This window comes from Lemur catta, chromosome 6, assembly GCF_020740605.2.
Source record: "Lemur catta isolate mLemCat1 chromosome 6, mLemCat1.pri, whole genome shotgun sequence".
NCBI classification, from domain to species: domain Eukaryota; kingdom Metazoa; phylum Chordata; class Mammalia; order Primates; family Lemuridae; genus Lemur; species Lemur catta.
In genome coordinates, this window is record NC_059133.1 from 93,681,531 (window position 1) to 93,700,417 (window position 18,887).

The 18,887-nt window shown below is 46.7% G+C and overlaps 1 protein-coding gene across 1 annotated transcript in view; it reads left to right on the plus strand.

Moving 5' to 3' along the window:
• Positions 1-18,887, plus strand: part of VWF (von Willebrand factor) — a 143,813-nt gene that overhangs the window by 9,555 nt on the left and 115,371 nt on the right. The window contains exons 4-6 of the mRNA XM_045554544.1: positions 1,927-2,029; positions 2,321-2,529; positions 10,159-10,283. Coding sequence (XP_045410500.1) covers positions 1,927-2,029; positions 2,321-2,529; positions 10,159-10,283 — 437 coding nt within the window. The remainder of the gene's footprint in view (positions 1-1,926; positions 2,030-2,320; positions 2,530-10,158; positions 10,284-18,887) is intronic.

Sequence of the window (18,887 nt, forward strand, 5' to 3'; positions counted from 1 at the left end):
TTCTGCTCTGCAGGTTGCAGTGAGGAGGTGCGAATGGGCCCTGTGGCATCGGCTCCACCATGGCTGCTGTGCAGTGTTCCCAGTGTCAGCCCCAGAAGCGGCCGAGGGAGGGACTTGGCCTTGGGCCCACTGCAGATGACTCGGGGTCCCGGAAGGCCCCTGGGAGGGACTGCAAATCAGAGGTCGTTGCCAGGCTGCCCTATTTGTTTGCTTTTTCAACATTCTATTATGGAAATTTTCAAACGCAGAAAAGTTGAAAGAATATGACATCCATAAACCCATCACTTAGAGTCTACCATTACTGATAAATAAATTAAAATGAAAAATAATTACTCTGTTTACTCTCTTTGTTCTTCGGTTCTGTTTGTTTTTCTTTGGTTAATTTCCTGCTATCAGAAACTTTGTTGCGACTTCCAAAGTTTTGCTTGCTGCCAAAACTGTTCTAAGTGCAAATGTATCGTGGGCAAGCCCCCTTGGCTCAGACAGGACAGAACCCCTTTAACTTTGGGGGTGAGTGCCTCCTTGTCTCCCAGCAGCGTTGGTCTGGAGCTGCAGAATGTGGTTTGTGGACTGTGGGAGGTCTGCGGGCTCTTGCTGGTGGCACTGACCTGCTAATGGCCTATCATTTAGGACTCTATTCTTAGATCGGCTCGTTTATTTACTGGGGCAGCCCTCACTGAAATCTCACCAGGAACAAGTCTATTTTCTGGCTCGTTCTGGTTTGTTTGCGATTGTGTGTGTGTGTGTGTGTGTGTGTGTGTGTGTGTGTGTGTACCAGTAGGTCGGGGTCCTACTGCAGCCTTGATCCAGCCCAGACCCCTGCTGGGGGGCTCCTCCTCTCCCAGCTGGCAGCGAGGAGGCCCCTTCCTTACCGCCCTGCACCCGCGGCCCTGGCCACTCAGCAACACCTCGAGTCAGCAGAGCTTGCCAAGGTTTCTGGTTCCACAGACATCTTTGCCTCCTCTTGCCAAGAACCTGGAGCCCGCACTCTCCCACTCCTCTTAGGAGAGGATGTATCTGCTCATTGTCAAGGCTAACCTTTCCACCTGGGTCCCACGCCCCGTCCTTCAGGGCCCCAAGGCCCTGTGCCGCATGTGAACTCTCTGTCATCCCTGTTTCCATCAGTTTCTCCATCTCCAAAGCTCAAGACCAGACTCTGTATTGTCCCTTCTGGTTCCTTCGTCTTCTATGGCTGATCAGTTATCTTTGAATAGCAAGGGCCAGCATAAGCAGCCGTCCTCAGAGGCTGGCTGTGGCTCCGGAAACTTCGATAATGCTGTGGAAATTGCCTCCTGCCCGTGTTCCCTCTTTCATGCCGAGTGCCATCAGCCTGCCTCCCTGTTCAGCCCTCACAGGCAGCAGCTGGCAGAGACGACTTCATCGTGCGCTTGGCCATTCAAACATCTCCAGTGGCAATACCATTTATTGTGTCCTCATTAAGTTCCAAGCGCTGTGTGAGACACTTGACTTCTGTCTCTAAACTCCCAGAGAATCGAATTCAGTAAACCGAGGGGGGATTCATGGACGTTCATTTTAAACAAATAGCGCAGATATTCTGATGCGGGCAGTCTGCAGATACCGTTCTAAATCCCACTACCCTACGGTGCCACAGCTCGACACCGTTGCTTTCGCTTGCTGTCCCACGGCGTGTTCAAATGCTGCCTGCTTGCCTTGGTAGCTAGATTGTAAGATTGTATGGAAGCAAGAGATCATGCTTTTACAGTTTTCTTTTGTGAAACAGAAGAGAAATCACTCAATAAATATTTTTAGATAAATGGAAAAATGAGTGAGCCGATGAGATTTTTAGGGGGATTTTTCTTGCCCCTCTGTTAAGTCTTTTTGGGGAGTTTTCCACTGAGATAAGACTATAAAGATTATTAACTTTTAGGGGGCAATAACCACACTATGGACTCTTTTCTCTTTCAGGGGACTTCCAAAACGGCAAGAGAGTGGGCCTCTCTGTGTATCTTGGGGAGTTTTTTGACATCCGTTTGTTTGTCAATGGTACCGTGATGCAGGGGGACCAAAGGTAAGTCAGGAGCCCCGAAGGCCCAAGTCAGAAAGGACCCTGGGGATCCCCTTGCAGAGCCCCCTCATTGTTCAGATGAAGAAGCTGGGGTACAGAGAGAGGAAGTAAATGTGCCCAGAGGAAGTGAGTAGCAGGGCTGGGTGACAGCCAGGTCTCCCGACGGCGGGGCTAGGCCCTCAGCCGCTTTGCACCACAGCCTTGACCTTGTGACGTGGGGTTGGGGCTGGAAGGTGGGAGGACATCGGAATGTGCATGGGAAGCCCACTTCCGAACCCATCCTTTGCCCCCCAGCGTCGCCATGCCCTATGCCTCCAAAGGGCTGTATCTGGAGAAGGAGGCTGGATACTACAAGCTGTCCAGTGAGGCCCATGGCTTTGTGGCCAGGATCGATGGCAGCGGGAACTTTCAAGTCCTGCTGTCAGATAGATACTTCAACAAGACCTGTGGGCTGTGTGGCAACTTTAACATCTTTGCTGAAGATGACTTTAGGACCCAAGAAGGTAAGATTTTCCAGGATACCACTTCCCTAAACGGTGGTCATACATTTTATTTCCCTGCTCGCAAACCTTCCCTAACACACCTCCCCAGGCATTAAAGAATCACCATGACCCCACCTCAATTTATCTTGCCGGTCTTATCTCTAAGCATTCCCCTCCATGCCGAGACCTCCAGTCAAACCAGATCTTGGAGCTCCTCAAACCTGACTTTGTTCAACTTTGAATTCTCCATAGCAACTTACACATGGTAGATGGCTGGCAAACGCTGGATGGTTTGAGTACACCCTCCTGGGCCCACTCCAGTGGAGTGGATAAAATCTACAAAGAGGGCCCACCACGCTGTCTAAAAAGACCAGTTTATATGTGTGTGCATGTGTGTGTTCACAAGCAATAGAAGGTAATATGGATAATGTGAAAACCACTACTAATATTAAATCTTTCTTTGATAATTTCAGTTACATAAACATTCAGTTAGTGATGTGCCCTTGCAAAAGCTGAATATTTGTATATAAGTTATCTTTCTTCCTTATGAACCGCTAACTACCCTCTAATTAAGAGGTACAGAGTAACAGTCAATTGTTCCTTTCATTGTACTGTACCATATTGTAAGATAGTAAGATCATTTGCTTTTGTCTTCTCCAATGCTGATTTCTCAAATATTTTATTGTCTAATATGTACACGTAGGGCTATACATTTTCCTCTAAATGCCCCTTTAGCACCACCATACCAATTTTGATATGTAGCATATTTTCATTTAGTTCTATGAATTTCCTAATTTCCGTTTTGAGTTCTTTTATAATGTATAGTGTGTTTAAAATTTCCAAATGTTTAGAATTTTTTAAATTTCAGCATATTCTGGGGGTACCAATGTTTAGGTTACATATATTTCCTTTGCCCCACCCGAGTCAGAGCCTCAAGTATGTCCATCCCCCAGATGGTGTGTACTGCACCCATTACATGTGTATATACCTATCCCTTCCTCCCCCTCCCATGTGCCCGACACTCAATGAATGTTATTACTATATATGCACTTAAGTGTTGATCAATTAATACCAATTTGATGGTGAGTACATGTGGTGCTTGTTTTTCCATTCTTGTGATACTTTAGTTAGTAGAATGGGTTCCAGCTCTATCCAGGATAATATAAGAGGTGCTATATCACCATTGTGTTTTGTGGCTGAGTAGAACTCCATGGTATACATATACCACATTTTATTAATCCACTCACGTATTGATGGGCACTTTGGTTGTTTTCACATCTTTGCAATTGTGAATTGTGCTGCTATAAACATTCGTGTGCAGATGTCTTTTGTTCTTTTGGGTAGATGCCCAGTAATGGGATTGCTGGATCAAATGGTAGTTCTACTTGTATCTCTTTGAGGTATCTCCATTTTGCTTTCCACAGAGGTTGTACTAGTTTGCAGTCCCACCAGCAGTGTAGGAGTGCTCCTGTCTCTCTGCATCCACGCCAACATTTATTGTTTTTGGACTTTTTGATAAAGGCCATTCTCGCCGGAAATAAGTGATATCTCCTTGTGGTTTTGATTTGCATTTCCCTGATGATTAGAGATGTTAAAAATTTTTTCATATGTTTGTTTGCCCACTTTTTGATAGGGTTGTTTGATTTTAAAGTTACCTCTTTGTAACTAAATTTATTTCTAAATTAAGTTAAAAAATTTTGGAGATTTGTTTGTAGCCTAGTACATAATTTTTTTTTTTTTGCAATTGTTCTGTGTATATTCAAAAAGAATATATTTTCTGACTGGCCCAGGACCCTATATATAGCTGAATTAAGTTTGTTAATTGTGTTATTCAAATCTTTTCTGTGTTTACTACTTTTTGTGTGCTTCATGTAGCCCATACTAAGAAAGCTATGTTAAATTTTTCTATGATGGTGGTGAATTTGTCAATTTCTTCATGTAATTCTGTCAAGTTTTGCTTTGTATATTTTGAGGCTTTTTTGTTATTAGTTTTTAGAAGTGTTGAATTTTTCTAGTGAATTGTTTCTTTTATGTAATGACTCTCATCATTTTTAACAATGTTTTTTGCCTTAAAATCTGTGTGATATTAATATAGGTACTCTACCTTTCTTTTGGTTAGTATTTGCTTGATATATCTTTTTCATTCTTTCAACCTTTCTGAGTGATTTTTAGATGTGTCTCAGGAAAGAAGCAGATAGCTGGATTTTATTATTGTTCTCTTAAAAGTCATATTTATTGAGGTATAACTTTATACAGTAAAATTCATACTTTCATGTACAGTTCTATGAGTTTTCATGAAAGTATAGTGTGATATAACCACCGCAATCAAACTACAGAACAGTTTCAACACCCCCCAAATTCCTCATGACCCTTTGCAGTCAAATTCTTCCTTAATTCCTAGCCCCTGGTAGCCAGTGATTTTTTTTCTCTGTTTCTATAGTTTTGATTTTTCCAAAACTCATACAAATATAATCATACAGTAGAGTCTTCTAAGTCAGCTTCTTTCTTTCAACATAACACATTAGAGATTCATCCATGTCATTGCAGGTATCAATAATTTGTGCCTGTTTATTGCCAAGGAGGAGTGCCACAATTTGTTATCCATTCACCAGCTGAAGGAAACTTTGTTGTTTCCAGTTTTGGGAAATTATGAATAAACCCACTGTAAACATTCATGTATAGATTTCCCCCTCCTGCCCCCCATTTTAATTGTGCTATAATATACACAACATAAACTTTACCAGCTTAACGATTTTTATGTATATAGTTCAGTAGTATTAAGTACATTCATGATGTGCAACCTTCACTACCATCCATCTCTAGAACCCTTTTCATCTTGTAAAACTGAAACTCTATACTCAGTAAACAGTAACTCCCCATCCTCTCCTCATAGCCCCTGGAAACCACCATTCTACTTTCTGTCTCCACAACTTTGACTACTCTAAGGACATCATAGAAGTGCAATTATACAGTATTTGTCTTTTTGTGATTGGTTGATTTCACTTTGCATTATGTTCATTTACATTGTGACATATGTCAGAATTTCCTTCTTTTTAAAAGGCTGAATAATATTTTGTATGTATATACCACACTTTGCTTATCCATTTATCCATCAATGGACACTTAGGTTGCTTCCACATTTTAGCTGTAGTGAATAATGCTGTTATGAACATGGGTGCACAAATATCTCTTCAAGACCCTGCTTTCAACTCTTTTGAGTGTACACCCAGAGATGGAATTGCTGGATCATAACCAATTCTATTTTTAATTTTTTGAGGAACCACAATATTGTTTTCCATAGCAGCTGTATCATTTTACATTCCTACCAATAGTTCACAAAGGGTTCCAATTTTTCTATACCCATGCCAACACTTTTCTGTTTTATTTTTTTAATATTAATAGTTGATGTCCTAACAGGTGTGAGATGGTATTCATATATAGGTTTTTGTGTAAACATATGTTTTAAATTTCTCCAGTTAAATATCAAGGAATTGGTATGACAAGTGTATGTTTAACTTCATAAGAAACTGCCAAACTGTTTCCAAAGTAGCTATAGTAGCCATGCCATTTGCATTTCTACCAGCAATGCATGAGTTCCAGTTGCTCTGAATCCTTGCCAGCATATGGTATTGTCAACTTATTTTCTTATTTTAGCAATTTTGATAAATGCATAGTGATAGTATTATTATTTTAATGTAACAATCTTTTCTGTCTTATTGTGAATTTTGTCTCTTTTCATTCATTTTATATTAAATATACTGTTTATATTAATACATTTAGATTTATATTTACTACCTTATTTTGTGCTTTCTACTGTTACTACTTTTTCTATCTACTTCTTTCTTTACTACCCTCACTCCTTCCCCAAACTTGTTGGCATTATTATTATTAAATTTGGCATTATTATTATAGTTTTACACCATCAGTGCTTGTTTAGATATGCCTTCATGTTTAACAGATTCTTTTCTCATAATTTCTCCTTTCATCTGGGTTCAATTCCTATTTTCCTAAAAAAACATTCTTCAGTAGTTCCTTCATTCAGGGCTTGGTAGTGAACATGGGAAGCAATACTCCCTCATTCTTGTGTGACACTTTAGCTGGGTTCAGAACTCTAGAGTCACAGTTATTCCTCACAGTACTTTGAGGAATTCCATTGTTGCTGTTGAGAAGTATGCCGTCAGTCTAATTGTTATTTTTCTGCAGTTATTATGTCTTTTATGTCTGTGTATAAATACTCTTTTTGTTTTTGGTACTTTGGAATTTCACTCTGTTGTGTCTAGGTGTGAGTTTTATTTTTACTGTCTAGCTTGGGACTTATTAAGATATCCTTCATCAGATTTAGAAAAATTTTAGCTTTTGTTTTTCTCCTTTGGGAACTATTTGATTTATGTTGGATATTTTTATTTCATCTCTTTTTTTCCTCTTTACCTTACTTCCATTTTTCTGTCTTTTTATCCCACTGTGTTGCTTTTGGGTGGTTTGCTTAGATCAAGTGGTGTGCTCATGCTGGTTGCTGAGAACCAGTTGTGTGCATCTCTTCCCAGCTCCACATTTAGCAATGTCATGTTGGTGGCTTGAAATTGCTCATGGTAGGAATATTTACACCATGGAAATCAGCAAATGCTATAAATCAGAACTTTGTTTTTTCCTGGAGAGCTGAATTATCAGCGCATCACTACTTGGATCTATCTTCTAGTTCACTGATTCTCAACTCTGTCTAACCTGCAGATGATGTCTAACCTGTCAACTGAGAATTCTTATTTCATTGACTATATTTGTAATTTTAGAAGCTAAATCTGGCTCTTTTTCTATTCTCTTATTTTTCTTATTGTCTTATTCTTGGTAAAAGTTTCAATTTCTTCTTTATAACAATAACTTTAAAAATATTTGTTTTATAACCTCTATATAAACATTTTATTATCTGAAGTTTTTGTAGCTCTAATCCTGCTATTTTTATGTCTGTTGACTCTTGCTTGTAGTGAATTGCTTCCTGTGTTTCATAATTTTGGATTGTGAGCTCATCTTTGAAGGGTTTTATGTTAATGTTCAATATGGACTTACTAAATCTTACGAGAAGTATAAATTGGAATTCAAATCTATATGAGGGATTTCCCACAACTACAAATTTTCAGGGAAGACTTTTTTTCCACTCTCATCCAGAGCCCAGACCAAGGTAACAAACTTCTTTTGTTTCCCTATTTCTCAGAGTGGATTTTCTCTTGTCAACTTTCTCATGGAGAGTATTGTAGTCCTTCAAGGGTCCCAGCTTCACAATGGGATCTCAGGTCCACCTCCCTACAACATGCAGATCCAAGACTCATTTTCATCTTCATGGAGCTGTTAATCGCAAACCCCTTGGTTGGCAAGATTGCCACCCTCACTCTGGTTACTCTGTAACCAGAACATCGTCACACTTGCCGGTTCTGTTTTTCAATTTTTTCTTCTTATTTTTTTTCTCTTCCTTCTTTTGTTCTCTTGAAATTCCCTCTACTTTTTTTTTTGTGAGATTAGCTGTGGATCCCATAGAACATTTGTCCATTGTAGTGGCACAGTTTTCAGGTTTCTCTAATCTGCCATATTGCTAGAAATGGAAATCCCAGTCCTAAAATATCTTTCTTTCTTATTCCAGGCTTTAAGGTTTAAAAACTAAAAATGGGATCTATGCTATGAGAAAGAAGGTGGTGTTTTTTGGCAAGAAGTCAGGACTCTGGTGATATTTTGGAAATCATCCTCGGAGGACTGGGGGTTTAGTTTCCTTTGGTTGTTAAAGACTCAACAATATTTGTCACTAAACAGCTAACCTTGCTTCCTGACTTCTGGGAGTCTGCCTAGCTTGGCTTTAACTCTGGGTCTCAGAGAGTTTTCTCTAAACAAGAATATTTGTAATTCTATATATTGGACAGCCTTATGCATCATTCCAGATTTAGCCCATAAAATTTCACTTCAAAGAAGGTCAGTGCTGAAAAGAGGCCATCTAGTCTGATCCCTTATTTATACATGAGGAATTGGGCTCAGTGGAATGATGGGATCAGCCCAGATACCAGGGTCATAGAAGGAGCTTTCCCCAGGAAACATGAAGCCTCTTCTCTACCTCTTCCCTAACATGGCCTATTAGAAAGTGTCAAAGCCTGTGTGGTACGGAGTGACTGAGTGCCCAGAGAGCACCTATCACAATGCCTGGCACACAGTAGACACCCCACAAATTTAAACTCTCTTCCCTTTGGCTTCTCTCATATATCAGTTTCTTATGGTTGCCATCAAATTACCACCAACTTGGTGGCTTGATACAGTGGAAATGTATTCTCTCATGGTTCTGGAGGACAGGAGTCTGAATTGAGCTGCTGGCAGAGCCATGTGCCCTCCAGATACTCTAGGGGAGAATCTGTTCCCAGTGTCTTCCAGCTTCTGCAAGTTTGCCTTGGCTGTGGCTGCATCATTCCAGTCTCTGCCTCCAGCTCCTCTTCTGCACGTGTCTTTGTCTGATTTCCCTCTACCTATCTCTTATAAGGATACATGTGATTGCATTTAGGGCCCACCCCCGGCACCCCAAGAGAAGCATTTCCTCTTAATATTCTTAACTTAAGCACACCTTTTGCCATATAAGATCATACTTATAGGCTCCAGGGATTAGGAAGTTAATATATCTTTGGGGAAGCGTTTTCTTTTCTGCCTGTCAAACGCTAGATGCCAACTGACCATATTCTAGGTCTTCACTTTTGTTTTCTTTCCCCAGGGATAGTTTATTTCTCATTCCCAAGTGCATTACTTGACCTTGAAACACGCTTCACTCTTCCAGGCCTGGGTATGCAAAGAACTGCTCACCCCACTACTGCGAAGGTGGCAGTCCCACACTGCCTTCCTGATAAAGATTCGGCAGTGTCATCAGGCAATTACTTTGCACCAGGCCAGTCGTCCCCGAGGCCCTCACAGTCTATTGCAGGCTGTAAGCACGACAGCACAGACGCTGTGAGAGCCTGGAGGGTGCAGTGACCAGGGGGCTTAGGTTCCACATCACGTCCTCGCCTTCATTGTGCAAAAGTATTTTCAGCATCCACAATCCATCAGATAAGAATGTAGAGGTAGGAGGCACAGCCCGTGGCCTTAGTTAGGGAACTCACGGTTGAATGCGAGATGAATGTAAGCAAAAGGAATACTAACCCAGAGGTGATAAGAGTTCTGGGAGCAGGATGCCCAGGATGCTGTGGGCACAGGGAAGGGGCACACCCCCCCAGGCTGGGTGAGGAGCGGCTGGGTCAGAAAGGCTCCCGGGGGCCGTGGTTCCTGAGCTTCACTTTGAGGAATGAGTGGAGAGAGGGAGTGGGGGGAGCACGGTCCACACAGGAGGAGGAGGGCAGCACAGGCATGGAGGGGTGCGAGGGGGGTATCTCCTCATCGTCTTTCACGTCATCCCCTCATTGTAACCTCCATCCCTCCATCCGCCCTCTCGCTCGAAACGATGCTGACTCTGATGCCGATGCCGTGCCCTCTGTGTTAGGCTGAGCACTGCACAAAAGGTATTCACCACCCCAAATGCCAATCGTCTAATCTAATAGAGGTTTGATTTGCGTAACAACAGACCTAGAGTTTTTGCTCAGAAGTCCCAGGACAGGGGTAATCGAAGCGTCATTTTCTTGAAATTTTCCTCCACAGGGACCTTGACCTCGGACCCCTACGACTTTGCCAACTCGTGGGCCCTGAGCAATGGGGAGCAGCGGTGCAAACGGGCGCCCCCTCCCGGCAGCCTGTGCAACGTGTCCTCTGGGGAAATGCAGCAGGTGGGTCTGGCCCGGCCGGGTGTGGTCTGGGTGGCGGGTGACTTCTGGATCTAAGAGGCAGAAGGTCTCAGTCTCAGGTCTTCCATCTGGGGAGGAACGGACCTACCTCCGTGTGTCCCCCAGCCTCTCTCCCCCTGAAAACCAACCGTGGCTGGAGTCAACTCCAATGGTGATACTTTTCTGGGCCTGGAACTCTAAGAACGGGTCTGGACTCGTGTGTAGGTGTAGTGAGGCACAGCCTTCAGGACCCAGTCACGTCCCCAGAGGCTCTGCCTCCTAACAACACCACCTCGGGGTTTAAGTTCCAGCATACGGATTGTGGAGGAACACAAGCATTCAAGCCACAGCGGTGAGTAACTGCAGTTTTCTGTTTTGGCTCCATTGTCCTCTCTTGTCCCCAAATACCTCCATCATCACCTGCCAGGTATTTGAAATTCTACCAATAGAAAACCACTTCTTTTTTCTGAAAGTGGCTGTTGTAAATTAGAAATAGGAGGGGAAAGCCTTCTATCCTGCCCTATCCTATCCTACCCTATCCTAGTCTATAGTATCAGCAGGAAGGGACGTTACTCTACAGTTGAGAAAAGTGAGTGGAGTCCGGGCCTGAGTCTGTGCCTGAAGTGACACGCGTGGATGTCTTGATGGTGGCCTGGGGCTGCTGTGCCAAATTACCTCAAACTTGGTGGCTTAAAATAGCAGACGTTTATTTTCTCCCGCTTCTGGAGGCCGGGGGTCCGAATTCAGTTTCCCTGGCCGAGATGGAGGGGTGGGCAGGGCTGTGCTGCCCCCAGAGGCTCTAGGGGAAATCTGTTCCTTGCTTCCCATGGCTTTGGGTGGCAGCCAGCATGCCTCGGCTTGCGGTCACACAGCTCTAGTCTCTGCCTGTGTGTCACGTGGCCTCCTCCTTTCCTGTGTGTGCTACTGCCCGCTGACCCTGGCACGGCTGGGAGGATTTCCCGCCCCCTCCACGCGGCCCTCTTGCTGCTTAAAGGCAGCTCTGGGAGCAGCTGTTTCCCCGGCAGAGCCGCTTCGGCTCACCCACCGGGACCTCTGCTCGGAGAGAGGGGGCGGGTGTGGGAAGGTGGGGGACTGCACTCTGCCTCCTGCTGTTGCAGGTGAAGATGGCCCTTGTGCCTCTCTGTGTGGGTGTTGGGAGCAATGACACTTCGGGTGGGCAAAGACCTCCCTCAATGGACATTCCCGCTCCCCCTCAGAGTCAGGCTGTCCTGGGCTGAGGGGGGAGGGAGCAGCATGGCTCAGATGGAGTTGAACCCCGGCGGGCACAGGCATCACCCTTTTGAGACTGTGCTCAGAGACTCACTGTCTGGGGAGAAGGTTCCCTGGCAGGGAGGCGTGTGCACAGGGGCTTGCCGGGGAGGCTCTCGAGGGCAGCTCTGCAGGGCAGTGAGAGGAGCAGGGCTGGGCAGTGGGACAAGCTGGACTGTGTGGGACAGAGTTGATGGTTACAGGGGGCCTCAGCTGATCCTTCAGGGAGCTCTGAGAGCTGGGGCAAGGGGCCCACAGTGACCAGCAGGTCATTGGATGTGGGCTGCCTTGGGCGAGGAGGGGGCACTCCTTCCTGTGCCTGGGGAGTGACTCAGCTGTGAGCCCTCGCAGCCAACACTCCTGGCAGCTGACCGATGAGTCCTCGGCTCTGAATGGGAACCTACGCTGCACCAGACGTCCTTGCACAGTAGCTCTGCTTGACAGTACCCCCTCCCTGTCCCTGTCCAGCGAGTTATCACACCATGGAAACTGTCAACTGAAGAATCCTGAGGTTCATAAACTTGGAGAGGAGAGCTTTATTTCTTATGAAGGATTGCAGCCTGCAGACTGGTCATCCCACAGGCCGGGGACTGTAGCCTTTGGCAGAAACTGGAAGCAGACACTTAGGGAGGGAAGGGTGGGATAGGAATTTATGCCAAATGGGTTCGCTAAGTGTATGTATTTAACACTTTACAGGAGGAACTATAAATATTCACAAAGTGGGGGACGCATGCAAGTGTAGTAAGCAAACATGCATGTTACATACATCCTGTGTTCACTGTGGGGTGGGAACTTAACATTTAAATGCATTAAACTTAGGCTCTACATGTCAAAAGGTGAACCAGCAGGACACAGAGGCATCCTGTGCGGCCTCTATAAACCGGCCAGAACCAGCCATGGCTGGTGGTCTCTTATCAGGAAGGAATGCTGGTCCCTTATTGTGTCAAAACCACAAAAACGGCTGGTTTCTGTTTAACTCTTGGGAAAGAAAGCCTAGTGGTGGTTAGTGAAGGATGGGGTATAATGAGGCATGTTCAACCTTTCATCTGGTCGTGGCCGGGAACTCAGTCTTTAAGGTTTCTTTGGAGTCTCTTTAGCTAAGAGGGGTTCGTCTAGTTGTTTGCGGGGCTTAGGATTTTTGTTTCGTAAAACCCACAAGCACACATGAAGAAGGTAGCCCCTGACTACTCCTAGGACCACTGCCACGACCAGCTTGACAGGCTGCAGTCACCCTTGTCTGGGCAGGCACAGCTCTGCGGGGCACAGGCAGAAGCAGCAGGCACCTGAAGGCGCAGCCATCAGTGGGTGGCAGGGCCGATATCCTTCCATGATTTTGTCCCTCTGATGAGGAAACCAAAGCCGCAGGAGGTTATGGAGCTACTCAGCGTCATTAGCCGGTGGGTTGCAGAGTCAGGCCTCGCACCCTCCCCCGGGTGTTCTGGCCACACTGCCGCATGCCATGTGGGGTATTTCTAACAGTGGGCCCACGTGCCTCTTCAGGAGTTGGGCTCCACAGACTCTTAAGGTTTCTTTCAGTTCTAAAACCTTTTACTATGTGTGTCTGTGGATTGGGCTAGACAGACAGTATACAATAGGTCTCAGTAAATATTCGATGGGCGGAAGAATGCAAGTTGGGTGGTGGTATTTATCTAGGGATCGTGACCTCTGCAATAGTAATTCAGGTTCCTTCACCTGTAGAAATATCATTTGCCAAATGTGCACATAAATAGAGAAATCCAGCCCTCTCCTATTCCAGAAACAAAATAAAACCTCCCTACCTTAGCATGAGAAAGCTTCATTATTAGTTACGCATTCAATGAGCCTTCTTCATTTTCATGGAACAATTTGACCTCTGACCAAGGAGCATGTCAGGCCCAGGAAAATATTCCGGGTTGATGCTAAATCCAGCTGCCTAAATTGTGAACACAGACAGTTTCCACCTTATAAACAAGCACATTCCAAAAGCCTTTTTTCCCTGGGTTTCCAGGGTTTCAGTGGCGCTGGTACTCGGGCTGGTCTGTGCACGTCCGTGTCACCTGGATCGTAGCCCAGGACGAGCACTGACAAAGGCGCGTGAACTCTAGCACCAGAGAAGACGGTGCTGTCGTGGGGAAGGGAGGAGTTTCCTCTTCTTTCCAGTAAAAGTTTGAAACGTCTGAAGGCTGCCCTTGATAGCCCTTGACTCTCTCTCACCCCTGGGCCTTGGCATTGTGCTAAGGGTGTGGCTTTGGGTCAGGCCATTCCTGGCTTTGCAATTCTGGGCAAGACGTGCCCCTTCTCCACGCCTCAGTTTCCACATATGTAAAACAGGCCTGGGAATAGTAGCTGCCGGGCCATTGAGAGGGTGAGAGAGAGAGAACACGTGTAGAGAGTTTAGCCCAGAGGAGCTCAGCTCTGAGCCATTATTATTGCCATTAGTATTATCACTATTATTAGCTGACCCCGGCATTCTCCTGCTGTCCTGTGTTCCCCACGGTGCTCATGCCTGAGAGGGGGGCAGGGAGAAGCAGGCCAAGCTCCGTAATTTAAGCATAAGCTCCAAAATTCATTTTTTTCTCTTCCCCTTCTCCCAACTATAACCCGTTCCTTTCGGTAGCTGAACACGGTGTGAGGTTACAAGGAAGGTCAGGTGCCTAGACATATCCACACGTCCAAGTGGGTGAGTGACAGGAGCCAGCTTTTCTTCTAGAGCTGCTTATTAGCCCAGAGGAATGTCAGATGAAGTGCACTCGCGGTATCGTGGGCAGTAAGGGGGAAGGATTGTCACGATTCCTTTCTTTCCTTTATTTCCAAACGTACCGCTCTGTTGTTGGCTGGTGGTTCACTCTCTGCTGAGCTTCAGTGTTCTCCGGGCAGGGGTGAGATTAAGAGGGTGGGCGCCTCAGCTGCGGAGGTGGGTAGAGGTGGCCATGGTTGCACCTCCAATACTGAAACACATCTTTGAGAGCTTACTTTATTTTGCAGACACAGTTCAGTGCAGAGTAAATGCTTGACAAGTGTTCCCCCTCCCTCAGAGTACAAAGGAACAAGCTCATTTACCCACACGTAGTGGCAGGTGAAGACGGGGTTCTCAAGTGGAGAACCTGATACCGAGGTGGGGGAGGAGGGAGACACGGGGGAGGGGGAGTGAGGGAGGGGAGGGAGTCCAAGAGAAGCCTTGTTTGCCTCCCCGTCTGCACCTTTCTGAGGCTCAGGCTGTGCGCTTGCCACTCCCTTTGTCTCCGGGGTGCATTGAAGGCCTTACTAACCAGTGTCCTGGGAGCAGCTTAAGAAATCGGGCACCAGTTTCTTAGTGCTGGGCCAAGGCCCCCAACCCGCCACACCTCCCAGAGGCACAAGCTCCTTCCAGCCCAGAACTCCTGGTGTCGGGTTGTTTACCTGAGAAGAGAGGCCGGCTTTGTCCTCAGCCAATCAGATTGTGTTTGCCCCAGCCTGGGGTGCCCTCATTGGCCGGGAAGGACAATGACTCATCTCCAGGGAGGTGATTAACGTGGTCCTTGGAATTGTTCACAGCCTGTGGAGTCCCACTGGGCCCGCAGGTTCAGAAGTCAGGTCTGGTAAATGGGGCATCGGTTACAAGTGTTTGCCACTGTGGCTCCAAGGGCACATTTGGAGTGGCAGAGTGTTCTGTGGAGGGGACCACATGGACCTCAGAACTTGCCTTGATACCAGCCCGAATCTATTTCCCCACTTCTCTTGTGCTTTCCGTCTTTTCAAGGCGTAGCAAGGAGTCAGCTCATTCTGAGAGCTAGGTCATATTACTTATTACTTATACCTCGGGGATGAATGTTTCCTTGTTATGCCAACAAAACCCAGTGCCTCTCTCTACTGGGACTGATAATGGCTTGTTTGATTGCATGCAAATTCGCAGTTTTTCCAGCTTTTTAAACCGAGGGCAGGACTGCTGGAGTCTGGAGCCCCATGCCATGAATACTCAAATAATTGATGTCCATTTGCAGGAAATTCTACTACACAAAGTACATTTTAGAAAGAAAGATCCTTAGGTCACTTAAAGAAAAATCTGGCCAGTTTGGGGAATGTCTGCAAGGGCTGTACCTTGTAAAGGGGTCTTGGCTTTGTCCCGCAGTCCTGTCTCAACATGAAGCCCGAGGCTCCAGGAGGCTGGACTGGGCTGCAGCCAATTAGAAAAAGGCACCTCTTCCTCCAGGCACTTCCCCACCACCTGCTGGGATAGACATTATGGCAGTACATGTAATGGACATTTATACACATGTATGCTGTCTACCGTGTGCATGGGAGTCACTTGGCATGTTGCTCCGTGGCCTGCAGCATGACATGCGATCTCCCTCTGGGAGATACGGTTGCTGCAACCATGATCACCGTCCTCAGCACCCCCCCCAGAGTGGGGGGCCTGTCTCCTGCTTTTGCTGCTGCTGTGAGAATGTCGGGTCACTTCCTTGCTTCTGGCCCCAAGAGTTATCTTCAGATGCCTCCTCAGATTTGGTCCCCAAGGTGACCAGTCCTTACTGAGAAAGCTGAGTGTCCAGCTATCACTCCACCTGCGGCAAATCAGCCATCAGCGGCATCAGCCTCAGGTGTCTGGAGCAGAAGAAATTTCTTTTCGTCCATGTTAGGGATCTTAGGCTCATAAAAACTCAGAGTTGGATGAGACTCTAGTAGGTATCTAGTTCCAACCCCCACCCACTGCATGAATGTTTCCATACACAATGCCCAGACAGACAGGTTATGCAGTGACCTTGACTTTAAGAGTCAAGTCTTTGAGACACCCTTGCTGGGTCTTTCCAGCCACCTTGTGGAGCTAAGCCCTCGGCTGCCCTCCTTGGCTCCCTGGTAAATCCCTCCTTTCTTTTCTTGCCCATTTGAAGCTGAAGCCCTGTCCCTTGGTGTCCCTGAATACTGGAGAAACAACATCCTTTCTGCCTTGTTTCTCCAGGTCTGAGTCAGGAGCTTACATCCAGTTGTCCTCCCATTGGTCGCCAAGCTCCCCCAGATTTCCTGCTTTCCACGGGTCTCTGAATTTGGTGTTTATTAGGTGAACACAATCCTTATTTTCTTTTGCTGTCCATGTCTTCACATTTTCTCACCTCTCCAGCTATCCTGCAGAACTCTCCCACCTCCTCTGAAACAGCATGCTGTTCACCTATGACTCCTCTTCCTCCCAGGAGATCACCTGTCCCTCAGGAGCTAACATTTGCAAACAGTTGTACTGACTTTGAATAATCATAACATGTCTCTTCAATAGCCCAAAGAGCCCATAAAACACCCGTGCTGTTGGAAACAAAGCAATTCACTCTTCATGTTCTCATTAAATATTGCCCAGGCCTTTTATTTGCAAAGTATGTACCAGCCCTTTCTGCTATTTCTGCTCACGGTCTTGCTGGAAGGGGAGGTCACAGGTGTGGAGGGGACAGTTAAGCTCAGATGGCCTGGTCCAGGTGCTGAGTGCACTGGCCGAGCTGGGGCTCACTGTCCGGGCCCATTGCTACCATCCCTGCTTCTTCCTGCCTCTCCATTCACTGCATTGGCAGATTTGGCCTGAAATGGACTTTTCTTGGCGATTGGGAAGAATTTTGTTACATTCATTGCTTGGTAGAATAGTGATTCATAGAGACCAGTTGTCGGGGGAGAGTCTGGCCCAGGGGAGGTCAGTAAATCTCAAGAAAAGAACCTCATAGTGTAGGATCCCAGAGGAGCTGGTTATCGATGCCCGGGGAATGCTCCCCTCAGAGCTGGGGTTTGAACACAAGCACACACGTGGCTTTTTCCCTTTCGCAGAGTGAGAACTCTCTCTCAAGTCTCTCTTTCCTGAGCCATGGATAGGCTAAGGAATGGGGACTTACTCCAAGTGCTTTCCTGAGGTCCAGGAATCCAGGCGGCAGTTCCTGGTTTGGCTCAATTCTCTGCGTGTCCTTGTGTAAGTTTCTTCCCTGCCTTGTATCTCAGTCTTCTCTCTCTGAGGTAAACAGAGCTCTGCTGAACACCCACATGGATATGTACCCTTCTCCTTTACAGCAAATTTGCTCACCTGAGGACAAGGCAGGAGCAGGGGCAGGGAGCTGCGTGGTGGAACCACAGTGACTCGGCCACTGCTCCTTTGGGGGTCTAGCCTACTGGCAGACATCAGCGACTGCCATGGGGCTTCAGAGGCTGTCCTTGAGTTAAAGAGAACTTGGCCTTTTAGGTCACTTGTTTGACAAACTGTTGGGGAGGGTTGGATAAGGTCTTAGTACCCAAGCTGTCAGTTCAAATGCCTCCCTGACATAACAAGCTCAAAATCCCTAACAAATATCTCCTAGGTGGTTTCTTTCCCTTTTCTTTCTCCCTGGTGAGGAGCAGCACGAGCAAGATCCTGATGGTGCCCATCATTGCATAAGATCAATTAAACCATGAAAGAGAACAGCACGGATCGGTCTTAGGCCAGTAAGTGACAAATCACCAAATGAAAGCTAAGTGATAGGAAGCTCAGGGGACTCAGCGCCTGTCTCGGAGCTGACTGTCTTTCCTTGCTGGGAGCAGGGTGGGGAGGGGGGTGCTTCAGACTGGACTGTTTCTCATCCCCAGAGCTTGGCACGCCCCACACTGGGAGCCAGGGAGTGACTCTAGGCCCTTGTCCTTCCAGCGAGCAGAGCCTGCTCAGAGGCCTCCCAGGAGCCCGAGGCAGAGGCTGAGGAGGGTCCTTTGGAAAGCTCCTTGGCCAACGCTGCGGTGACATATCTACTTACGGTGCTTCTCATGAGCACTGTACCCCAACTCTCTTACAGAGAGGAATGCCCAACTCTGCAAAAGCCAGTCATCTGGTGGCAGTCTATCAACCAGTTTCACGGGGTCTTTGTGAGTCAGAATCTTGGAATGTGGGTGGGAATCTCAGGCCAGCCAGAAGTTATAAATAGAAGCAACAACTCTCCCCATCCGACCTTGCAGGCTGACCAATGGGAACCCTTCCTTGTCACAGGGGTGAATTCTTGAACCCACTACTTTGGAGCCGTTCAGGCTCCAGGCGCCTCCACACCTCCTCCAGGGGCTGCCGTAGGGCACCCACCCCAGGGCTGGAAAGATCAGGGCCTGCTGAACAATCTTGCACTTCATACATGGGACTCTCTTCTCTTTGTTCACTTGGGTCCTAGGAGTGCCCCTCCCTTCGCCTTTGTCAGCTGCCTGGGAGCAAACACAATGGCTGAGCTCAGACCTCTGGCTGCTGCTCTCTCCTCCCCCTGCTGCCACTGGGGAGATGTGCTTGTTTTCTCTCCCCTCCCTTGCACCGGCCTTGTGTCTCCGGGGAAGAGGCCTGGTCCTCCTTAATGAACTGAAAATGTGATTAAGATGGGCTGCCACTGGGTCTGCACAGCCACCCCGGCA